We start from the raw sequence: 12,051 nt of genomic DNA, 5'->3' as shown, positions 1-12,051 counted from the left end.
ATGGTGGAGCACCATGACTATTTATAGCCATTGTTAGGGGTTGAATTTTGTGAATTGGGTTGATTGATTTTAATGAAAAATTGGATTTTTGGGTGGGTTTGATTTGAATTGGAGTTTTTAATTGATGTTGGGTCGTTTTTGGGTGTATAAAAATCATGAGTTGAATTAAAACTCCATTGTTGAGTTGTTTTGTGAAGAAAATGAAGATAGGGAGTGAAAACATAATTCTGTTTTTTTTTTTAGTTTTCCTTTTTCTTTTTCTTTTTTTCTTTTAATTTTCTTTTCTCCTTTTCTTTTCCTTTTTATTCTTAATACCATCATTTTGTGCCAATATTGAATTAGAAGTACTTGTAAAGTTTTAGTAGTTAATTTGTTTATTATTTCTTTTTTTACTTTAACTAATGTAATTATTTAATCTAACATAATTTGTAACTCTTGCCATACATACAACATATATTTTACTTAACGAAGTAATTATCCTTTACTTGGATATAGAGTAACAAAATTTCAATCAAAAATATTAACCACTAATTATTATTATTTAATATAAGTAAAGTTTAAATTTTTGGGATATTACAATTGTCCTAACCTAATAAGTATTTGACCCACGCATGACCTGAACCTGAAAGCACCCGATACCAAGCTGCAATAAAAACTCGATCGCACACCACATGATCACGAAAATAACTTGTCCCTAAATTGACAGTGTCGAACCTGACCGAACATGAAAGAAGAAAAGAATCAAGGAAAACCTGACCGAATTACGACTTGCACCCGACCTGTTTGATTTAATGATCTTACATGACCTGACTGAACATGACCTACAACATGAGATGATCAAACATGAACCCAACTCATGTAACTGAATTGACAACTCTACCTACGCGTAACCTCGAACACATAATGACAAGTCCTATACCCATACTACCTAATGCCCACTTCTAAGCTTCAACATCTCACCGCCAAAATTCTAATATTAGCGGCATATATTGCACACCAATTCTCTTCATCTAATACTGAGGATCCTTGGATCTAATGGTATGACTTCCTTTCTCTCTCACATGGGATACTAAGGTTCAAATCTTGGTGAAAGCAAATTTCAATGTTAGAGGAGGGGGTGGGAACGTGTTGGGCCTCTAGGTGAGTCACCATGCACAAGGGCATCCCATTGGAAATTTTTCTTACCATGGGTTCCCGAAAGGGGGTCCTAAAAAATCATATTCGATCCAAGATCCATGCAAAATAAACGACCTGGACGGAGCTATGAATTTTCGAGGGTCAATAAAATTAAAAACTTTCTATTATTGTTGTTTTTGTTGGAGTTACTAATAACTTTCTATTCATGATGTAGATTGTTAACATATTCTGATGACTTATGTATTACAACTAACTCCCTGTAATATTTATTTTCTTTTCTAATTTTTATTTATTTTTCATTAATATTATTTTTATGCCTGATTATGATATTTTCCACCGTGTATATTCTTGTTAATCAATACCTAAATAAATATTCTAGCACCTAATTAGATAGACGACCTGTTAGAAACCCAATAATTATGATTGTTAAATAACATTCACCAAAAAGGTAGTCTATGAACTAACCTAGACTAACCTTTTTAAGGGTGTTGAAAACATTCGGTTATTCTTTTGCATAAAACTTGCTATGAATCGTGTTAAGTAGAGACCAACAATGCTGCAATGGGCGAATGTGATTCATAAAAAAGTAAGTACTTCCCCCATTTTATAATAAGTTGAAATTCACGGAAAGTTCTAATTCAACCATTTTTAAATTTTTTTTACCAACCAAACGATAAGCTCATATTACACTTTCTAGTTTATAGAAAATAAAAATTCCCATAATTTTCATTATTTTGCCAACCAAATAAGTTCTTAATCGTCCTACAAGGTTATAATTATAAACACCGACACTCCTTAAATAAGAAGATATGTGACCGGTTAGACTATTTAATTATATTTAAACAAAAATACAAAGATATGAGTACAAATATGGATAGGCCAGGTCTACCCTTATATTGTTGGAAAAAAGTGATTAATTTTTTAAAACGTGAGCCTTTTAATAATTGTCTTGAAAATTTGATTGCTTGACTCCAACAAAAGCTTGTCACATTTGTTTTGTCTCCCCTTAATTAATATACTATGTGAAAATAAGTAAATAATTCATTCATTAGCTATTTTTTAATAAGGTAAATAGGAAAGTAACTTTATTTACCTAATAAAAACAAATAAATAATGGAATCCAACTCATCACTCGTTAAATAATCACCAAAAAATACACCATAGTTGAGAAAAGATATTCATAGGTACTAGTTACTACCTATTAGCTATAGGTAGTCGTCAAAAAATGTTTTTATCAAACCATTTCATAAAAGATCATCTCACTAGGAAATACAAGAGCTAACAAACCCGATAAAATGATAAGATAACAACATATTGCAAGTTGTATATCATAATGCATTGACTTCGAAAAGTCTTTAATCATTGCACCGTAGCTAGCAAATTTGTCAAAGAGTATAATCTATTAAAGTATGCAAATCCTGTATCCTTATCACTAAAGTAAAGTGAGCAAATGTAACGGTATCAATCCAGGACTGCATGAGCCATGAGGAGTGAGGAGACTGAGGACGTTCATCTTATATTTGGGTGGCTGAGTGCCTGAGTGGCTGGGTGCCGTGTACGTTGTGATGTTATATTGTTCAACATTATCACTCTCGAATGTAAAAATATAAAATGAAAACTGTAGTAAAATGTGACATTTACTAACCCTAGTGAAAAACTGAATATAATGCTCACAGAGCATAGCTGTCTACTGATTAGTCTTCTCACTAATATGTGGCTAATTAAGAAATGTAAATTTGTAAAAGGACAAACTTAAATTGTGTTTTGTAAACACAGTCATTATGGTAGTTGTTTTTTTTCTTGGGACAATTATTATAGGAGTTGTACGTTAATTGTCATGATAGTTGTAAATGGTTGTATTGTTAGATGCATACTCTATTACTCTTTCCATCTTTTATTTGCCCTATTATTTTCTTTTTTGGGTGTTTCCAAAAACTTATCACATAATAAAAAAAAACAAAACAAAACAAAACTTAAAAGTAACCAATTTTTTTTAGGTCCACTTTGATTTTACTCTCTCAGGAAATACCAAAGACCGCCGAAAGGGGGTGGGGTGTTGAACCCAAGACCTCACAATCCCGGGAATAAGGTGCTCAACAACTGAACCACCCTCTTTTGACTTAAAAGTAACAAGATGTGGTATAATGGTGTTTAAATAAAAAAATAATTTTTTCACCAAGTATCCCGAGTTTTTAGAAAATTCACCAGGTACTCTTGCATTTTCCAAAATTCACCATGTACTTCCAAGTTTCATGATAATACATCAAAAATTCCCTTAATAACTAACGTGGATTAACTTTATTAGTCATTAACCCTAATTTTTTAAATCCTAATTAGTCCCCATCTCTCTCCCTAGATTCTAACCCTAATCCTAATCCTAAACCCTAACCAACACCACTTCCCACATTCACGTAGCCCCCACGCACCACCCCTCCCGGCCCCCACCCCTTCGACTTCCACGAAAATCAAACGGCTCAACCACTTGATGCTATTTTATTTGAGTTTCATGGGGGGCTGCAGAAGTTCGAAGGGGGTAAGGGATGGGGAAATTTGAAGGGGGTAAAGGGCTGCTGAAATCTAGGGGGGTCAGTGGGCTGCAGGAATGGGGGTCTGCGTAGGTTGCTGAGGGTGGGGTTGCGGGGGTGGTGGGTGGGGTTGCAGGGGTGGGTTGGGAAAAGGGTGGTAGTTGGGTGGTTAGGGAATTAGATTAGAGGTTTGAGTTAGGGCATAGGGGTTGGGGTTTGGGTTAGAGGGGTTAATTAGGATTAATGACTAACGGAGTTAACTGTTGTTATTCGTTAAGGAATTTTGATGTATTACTGTGAAATTCGGGGATGCCTGGTGAATTTTAAAAAGTGGGAAGGTACTTGGTGAATTTTCTGAAAACTCAAGGGTCTATTGGTGAAAAAACAGATAAATAAAAGAAATTAGCATTCGTGAAACTAGCTACTAAATTACTTATTGGTATTTGCGGTCTCGGGTTTCAGAAGTTAAAGACGGAGATCGAAATACGAAGTATTTTCATCATAAGGCCTCCCAACGTAAGCAGCGGAATTTTATTCAGGGTATTCGGGATGAAACGGGGACTTGGCAGTCGGATGAGGAGGTTATTGAAGGGGAAGTTGGCAAATATTTTCAGCAGATATTCACTTCAGACAACCCGTCGGATACTCAAATTGATATGGTGCTTAATTATGTTCGACCTACCATAACTGGCCAGTTCAATGATGATCTTCTGCGTCCTTATTCGAAGGAGGAAATTTATTCTGCTTTGTGTCAAATGCAACCATGTAAAGCACCAGGTCCGGATGGGATGCATGCTGTTTTTTATCAGAGATTTTGGCATATTATTGGCGATGAGGTATTTGATTTTGTTAGCAATATTTTACATGGTGTTCATTTTCCTGATGATATTAATTGTACTAATATTGCTCTCATTCCAAAAGTCAAATCACCCACTGTTGTATCTGAGTTTAGGCCAATAAGTCTGTGTAATGTCCTATATAAATTAGCTTCTAAAGCTATGGTTATCAGACTTAAGAATATCCTCCCTGCAATTGTTACGGAGAACCAGAGTGCTTTTGTCCCTGGGCGTATGATTACAGATAATTCTTTGATAGCCCTGGAAATTTTCCACTCTATGAAACAGCGCAATAAAAGCAAAACAGGACTTATGGCAATGAAACTAGATATGAGCAAGGCGTATGATCGGGTTGAATGGGGCTTCCTTCGCAAACTCCTTCTGACTATGGGTTTCGATGGACGATGGGTGAATCTGGTGATGAAATGTGTGTCCACAGTGTCTTATTCGTTTATCATCAGTGGACGAATATGTGGTTCTGTTTCTCCTGCTAGGGGTCTGCGACAGGGAGACCCTCTGTCCCTTTTTTATTCATCCTAGTAGCAGATGCATTTTCTCAGATGATTCAGCAAAAAGTTGATGCTAGGCTTCTTCATGGTGCAAAAGCTAGCAGAAATGGTCCAGAAATATCTCACTTGTTGTTCGCAGATGACAGCTTACTTTTTACTAGAGCCACTCGACAGGAATGCTTAACAATAGTTGATATTCTCAACCAATATGAAAAAGCATCCGGGCAGAAAATTAATTATGATAAATCGGAGGTGTCTTTCAGTGGAGGTGTCTGTAGGGAGCGACAAGAGGAGTTGATTAATCTTCTCCAGATGAGAAAAGTGGATAAACACCAGAAGTACCTTGGCATTCCTACAATTTGTGGGAGATCTAAGAAAATGTTGTTTCGTGGTTTGCTTGATCGTATGTGGAAAAAGTTGAGGGGCTGGAAGGAAAAACTTTTGTCACGAGCAGGGAAAGAAGTTTTGATAAAAGCTGTCATTCAAGCCATTCCTACGTACCTTATGGGAGTCTATAAATTCCCTATTGCCATCATTCAGGAGTTTAAATCTGCAATGGCTCGTTTCTGGTGGGGTGGTAGTGGGGATGAACGGAAGATGTACTGGTTGAGTTGGGATAAATTGTGCAAACCCAAGTGTCTAGGGGGTTTGGGTTTCAAGGATCTGGAGGTCTTTAATGATGCCCTTCTGGGGAAACAAGTGTGGCGACTAATTCAGTATAAAAATTCTTTTTAAGTCGGGTCTTGTCTGCAAAATACTATCCCCATGGGAACGTTTTGGAAGCAAGATTGGGACACTCGAATAGCTTTTCCTGGAGAAGTATTTGGAGTGCGAAAAGCTTGGTGAAGGAGGTATAATGTGTGAGGGGAATGGGCAGAATATCGACATATGGATATCCTTGGTGGGTGATAGGGGCAGGTTCATTGAAAGTGAGAGGTGTGAGCATCTGACGGTTGTGGGGGATCTCATAGATTATGACAGAATGGAATGGCGTTGTGATTTGATAGAACAAAATTTTAATGAGAGGGATCAACATTGTATACTTTCGATTCCTCTTAGCAGCAGGGCTGGTAGTGATGGTTTTATGTGGGCGTATTCGAAGGATGGTTGCTATACTGTTAAAACTGCCTACATGTTGGGCAAGGGTGGGAATTTAGACGATTTTCACGTGGCTTAGGTAAATCTGTGGAAACTTGAGATTTCTCCAAAGGCCCGCCATTTCTTATGGCGCTTGTGCACCCTTTCTTTACCTGTGTGTGCAGCTCTTAAAGCACGCCATATCGTCGACGAGGCGCTTTGTCCTTGGTGCCGCAGCAGTGAGGAGACGGTGTTTCATGCGCTGATGGGTTGTGTGCGAGTCCGTTACATCTGGGTGGAATGTGGATGTGAAGCTTTGTTGGGTGCAGGGGAAGCTACTGACTTTTGTGAGCTTTTGGTGAAGTGGGGTGAGTTGGAGGCCAAAATGGTGCAGCGTGGTTGCTTTTTAGCGTGGAATCTGTGGAATGAAAGGAATAAGTATGTTTTCGAAAACATACGAACCCCCCTCGAAGTTGTTGCCCAGCGTGTGTTTCGCCAAGCCGAGGAATACTCCTTATATGTCGAGCGGATCTATGCAGGCTCCCGCAAACAGTCCTCGCCTAGTCCTAACAAATGGTGCGCCCCTCCGAGTGGTTTGGTAAAGGTAAATGCCGATGCTTCTGTGAATGGTGAGGGGTGGGTTGGCTTGGGTGCGGTGGCTCGTGATGATAAGGGGAGTGTCCTTTTTTCGGCCGTTCGTCGAACCAGGGCTTGGTGGCCACCTGACGTAGCTGAAGCCAAAGCAATTTATATGGCTGTGCTTTGGGCGAAGCATCATGGTTTGAAGGAGGTGGTTATCGAATCTGATGCCCAAGTGCTTGTGTCTCGTTTATCCTCGGCAGCTCTCTTTCACTCGGATTTGGATGCTATTCTTGGAGATATTATTAATCTTTGCTCATGGTTTAATATCATTAGTTTTTCGCATGTAAGGCGTGATGGGAATTATGTAGCTCATCATTTAGCAAAAGTAGTGCCATTTGGTTATGAACAACGTTGGGAATTTCATTGCCCCAGCATTGTCTATCCTTATGTACTTTCGGACGTTTTGTCCCTGGATTAATTAATGCACTACTTTACTTTTCCCCTCAAAAAAAAAAAAAAAAGCTACTAAATTACTTACAATGAACTATATGGAGTGTATTTATCTTCAAAGACTGCTCAAAGAGTTATCCCAATTTTAAAAGTTAGTATACTATATTTTACATTATACTACCTTAATCATACAAAATTGCTCCAAATTGTTATTTTATCAAACTCTATAGTCCGTTGGTAGAGTTATGTCTGCATGACTGCATTAAACATATAGTAATTAAAGCTACTTGAAAAATTGTTTCTCAACAAGTTTTCGACTATATTTTTTCTCTTGCGAATAGTGAGAAGGATGCTACTCTTTGAAGTACCCATGCAAACTCTCGCAAAAGATTAGTCCACTCGTCGAAGGCGATGAAAAACTCCTCGTAGTAGGACAAAAAAAAATATTTTTGCCCCTTAAATGTGAGAATTGGGAACGTTATCAGTTACCCGGCCACTATAATGAAAAGAGCTCATATCCTCTAACACAATTTTTACTTATATGACGTATATTACAAATATATACTAATAAATTATATAACAACTTATTTAGAGTGCACTCTTTAATAAGTTTTAGTTTTTATAACTTTAGATGTATTTAGAAAATCTCCAATGAATTCCGACATTTTAAGAATAGATAAGGTGATCGAATAAAAATCACTATACAAATAATGTCTTACAATTTTATTAGCTAAAAACAGAAAATATAGAAACCAGATCAAATAATTTAAATACAGTTTAAAATTGACAAGAGTAACATATATATTAATTTTAATTTCATTATGCCATATATATGTATATCACGTGACTTAAAAACGTTAAAACCAAAACTTGAAATTGATAGTGATGCCGAACAAACACGCAAATATGTTATGCTGAAAGAATTTTAATTACAAAAAGGAAAAAAAGAAAATCGTATACGTCAACAAATCTTCAAAATCATTAATTTTCCAAAAGATGTTTTTCTTTAAAAAAATGGAGAAATAATTATCAGAATATTCCATCAATAATGACAATCCCTATATTAGTTGCACAATTAATCAATTCATAGCAAAAAAATTATATTTTAAACAATCCATACAAATATATTAAAAGACATAATTATATGTAATTAAAAAAATATATAAATATTTTTTTTGATCTTTAACCTTTTTATTAAGTAACATCCTCTTACTCAAATTTCATTGAAATTGTTAGTTTTATCCCTAATTCTTTAAAAGTTATTTTGAACAACTTATCATGCCATAACGCTCATTTTCTAATCTCGCACTAGACAGAATATTACGAAAAGCTAATAGTATATATCAATTGTGAAAATTATGAAAATTAATACATTTGATAATTATAACTGAACGAGACATACTCCGGACTAAAATACTAGTTAATCATATAAAGTTGATATTTTGAAAATATATATTAAAGTTCATTTATTACAGGTAAATTAGGGCATGTTCTCTTCGGCATAAAACAGGTGAACTGAACTGAAATGAATGTGAGAGTAAAATTATTGTCCAGAGTTGAACTGAACTGAACTGAAATGAAAATAAGTTGGGGAGAACAGACCCTTAGAACGGAGGGAGAGCAACTCCAATGGTGAGCATTAGGGACCTGCTAGCAAATAAATAAAAAGCTAAGCAATTAGCCCAACCATTGGAGTGAGTAGCTAAAATATCATTTGCTAGACAACGTAGCTTAACTAAGAGCAACTCCAATGGTAGAGCAAAATGAAAATTGGCTTAGAGTGCCACATAGATTTTTCTAGCTAATTTCAATTTAAGCCAAAAGTTCCCCAATGGTTAGCCAATATGAGTAGGTCCCACATGAAGTAAGACAGTTTTTTTTTTAGAGAAGAGGAGAGACATTGTTCACCAAAATTCCCACATGGGCCCACAATTTTTGCTCAAGCCAATTGGCTTAGTTAAGCTACATTGGCTAGCAAATGAAATTCTAGCTACTCACTCCAATGGTTGGGCTAATTGCTTAACTTTTTATTTATTTGCTAGCAAGTCCCTAATGTTCACCATTGGAGTTGCTCTAAGCCAATTTGCTTGAGCTAAAATTGTGGGCGCATGTGAAAATTTTGGTGAACATATTCTATATTCTTCTCTAAAAAAAACTATCTTACTTCAAGTGAGACCTACTCATACAACAAGTATATTAGCAAACCATTGTGACTTTGTGAGAGTTTTGACTTAAACTTGAGTTAGTTAGAAAAATCTATGCGACACTCTTAAGCCATTTTTCATTTTGCTCTACCATTGGAGTTTAACTAATTTTGGTCAATTTTCACAAAATTTAAAAAAGTCCGATATACGCCACGTAGATATAATTATGGTCAGACAGGACCATCCACCGGTCCACATTAAAAACCCCAACACTTGCTCCTTTAATCTCTCTCCTACTCCCTCTTTCTCTTTCCTTTCCCTTTTTTTTTCCCTTTCTCTCCAGTATACAAAAACCTTACCTTTTTCTTCCCTTCTTTGTCCTCCCTAATTTCTCGCCCAAAAATTTCCCACTAACACTAGTAGTGACAACAAATACTACTTCCAACTATAAAGAAAAAATAAAGATAGAGAGAGAAAAGAAAACTAAACACTCAATTTCCTCTTCTCTCTCACTTCTTTCATCTCACCGGAAAAACTCTGCAATGGCGTTCACACTGTAACAGAAAAAAAAAAAGAAATTCATAGATTAAAGTCAACCAAAAAAATATATAAAAAATGGGTATGTGCACTTCCAAACCACCGACGGAAACCCATCTTCCCGATCCAAAATTACCGGAAGATTCAACAAATGAACATCCTCCGGCGAGAAATTCCGGCGAAATTCCGGCGAAAAAATCCCCATTTTTCGGGATCTATAGTCCAAGTCCAGCTCACTATTTATTCTCAAAGAAATCACCTTTATGGTCTCCAGCTACAAATGCAAGTTCAAATTCAAATTCAAACACTCCGAAACGTTTCTTTAAACGGCCGTTTCCTCCACCATCTCCAGCGAAACATATAAAAGCTGTACTTGCAAGAAGACAAGGAACAGTTAAGCCTAACGTCCCGGGTTCGATTCCTGAGGGAAGTGAAAGTAGTAGTGGTGGTGTAAATGGTGTGGGTTTAGATAAAAGATTTGGATTTTCTAAACATTTTGGTGATAAATATGAAGTTGGTGAAGAAGTTGGTCGAGGGCATTTTGGGTATACTAGGGTTGCTACTGCTAAGAAGGGTGAATTGAAGGGTCAACAAGTTGCTGTCAAGATCATACCAAAAACCAAGGTTCATCTTTTTTGAATACTTTTCTTTTTTTTTCTTTATTCTTTTTTCTTTGTTTTTTGGGTTATTTAATTTTGCATTGTTATAATTAGTTTGAATTTGAAAGTGGGTTTAAGTTCTTTTGATTTAAAGTAATGGTAAAAGTTAAGAAGAGGTAAATTTTTTGATGTGTGAGCTACGGGATTTATCTGCTATTATGTTTGTTAGTTACAAGATTGGTTGAATGTTGTTGGGATTGAAGAGATCAGATCTGTTCAAGTATAAAAAATGTAGTTTAAAAAATTATGGTTTTATGTTTAAGTTAGTGTATTAAGGGTCATGTGATGATGGTATAATGGAACATGTGTAATTGTAAATTTATCAGTAGAATATCCAGTTTTATGGTACCGAGATAAGGTTACTATATGTGTGAATTGAAATTGAGGGTTGGAGCATAGTTTTTGCACTCCATGTTTGTCTTATTTGGTGGAATGTACCTAGAGGGTGTAATGGCGTGTTTAACGGGAACTTGCCTCGTGAACGAAGCATTGTATCGATTCATCGTTTGAACCTCGTTGTCATGAGTTGGATGCCTTAATGTAATGCTAAGGTACTGGACTGATGGTGGTGTTACTTTTTTTAATGATTAGTTTTACGGATTTAAGATCGTTTTGATTTATATGCTAATCACCATTAGTTTTGTACATAGTCCTGCCCTATCCAATTGAATCAAAAGGGGAGGCAATGATATGTTATTTTATAGTATTAAATCATTGAAACTAGACGGGAACAAAACGTTGTTGATTGTCTTATTTGAAGAGGAAAGTTTAGAGAGAATCTGCGGAGACTTGGAGCTCAGAATGCTTTTTATAGTTTAGGAACAAGAATGGAATATACAGGTTAAAGCTGATTAGAATAACATCTGATGAGGGATGGCTCATGATAACATGATGAAGTAGTACTATTGTTTTAGGTTGGTATTTCTGGACAGCTTCTATGGTTTCTCTGCTACTGGTATACTCTCACTTGGGCTTCGTGCTGTCCGGTAGTTTGATGAAAGATGCACAATTATGTCAATTTAGGATTCTCAAATAGTCGTTCGATGTTGACCAGGTGCAAGTTGCCTTTATGAATAGCTCATGTTTTCTTTTTTGCTCTTAGCTTTTTATAGGTTATCTGTATCATGTTTTCAAAATTTCTTAATTGATTTTGCCTATTATTCTAAACTCTGTTGCCTTTTTATTCTCCCCATGTAAAGTGGAAGAATAAACCAGAAGTTTTGAATTGTTGGATATTAAAAGTCGTATTAATATTTGATACCTGAATCTCATGTAGATGTGGGATATTGGCCATGATTATGATTCAATGTTTTCATGCTGTCATGCTTTTATAAAATTATTTCTACTTTTGAGGTGGTCAAGTGATGTAATTGATATTGCGGTGATGCATCTTTCAAGGATCTTAAGGATTGAGGAATATGATTAAAGTGTTCAGTTTTAGCTTTTTTGAGTAATACTGCAGTTCAGATTTAAAGTGCTGCTATGTGCAAATGAATATGGTTGACATTGATGTATAAGAAGTTTCAGCTGATCACTTGAGAATTTTCTGTGGGTACTTATATCTTCTGCGCTAATTCTTGTCTCATTTTTCTTGT

The 12,051-nt window shown here is 35.9% G+C and overlaps 2 protein-coding genes across 2 annotated transcripts; both read left to right on the top strand.

The window, feature by feature from the left end:
- Positions 1-5,863: 5,863 nt before the first annotated feature.
- Positions 5,864-7,144, top strand: LOC104895629 (uncharacterized). The gene is made up of 2 exons (XM_010682190.2): positions 5,864-6,152; positions 6,270-7,144. Exons 1-2 carry the CDS (start codon positions 5,864-5,866, stop codon positions 7,142-7,144), a joined length of 1,164 nt encoding a protein of 387 aa, XP_010680492.2.
- A 2,731-nt stretch (positions 7,145-9,875) lies between these two features.
- Positions 9,876-10,436, top strand: LOC130589910 (CDPK-related kinase 5-like). The gene has a single exon (XM_057391542.1). The coding sequence runs from the start codon at positions 9,876-9,878 to the stop codon at positions 10,434-10,436; it is 561 nt and encodes a 186-aa protein (XP_057247525.1).
- Positions 10,437-12,051: the final 1,615 nt, after the last annotated feature.

Source organism: Beta vulgaris, chromosome 8 (assembly GCF_026745355.1).
Source record: "Beta vulgaris subsp. vulgaris cultivar EL10 chromosome 8, EL10.2, whole genome shotgun sequence".
Taxonomy (NCBI): Eukaryota; Viridiplantae; Streptophyta; class Magnoliopsida; order Caryophyllales; family Amaranthaceae; genus Beta; species Beta vulgaris.
The sequence above is the reverse complement of the archived record's forward strand: the minus strand, read 5'-3'. Positions and strand labels throughout refer to the sequence as shown.

Bases quoted from the DNA above. Each gene is read 5' to 3' on its own strand.
- LOC104895629 (XM_010682190.2), top strand. From the start codon at position 5,864: ATGTGTGAGGGGAATGGGCAGAATATCGACATATGGATATCCTTGGTG. The intron at 6,153-6,269 runs GTGGGAATTTAG...CTGTGTGTGCAG, and splicing joins TGCCTACATGTTGGGCAAGG to CTCTTAAAGCACGCCATATC.
- LOC130589910 (XM_057391542.1), top strand. From the start codon at position 9,876: ATGGGTATGTGCACTTCCAAACCACCGACGGAAACCCATCTTCCCGAT.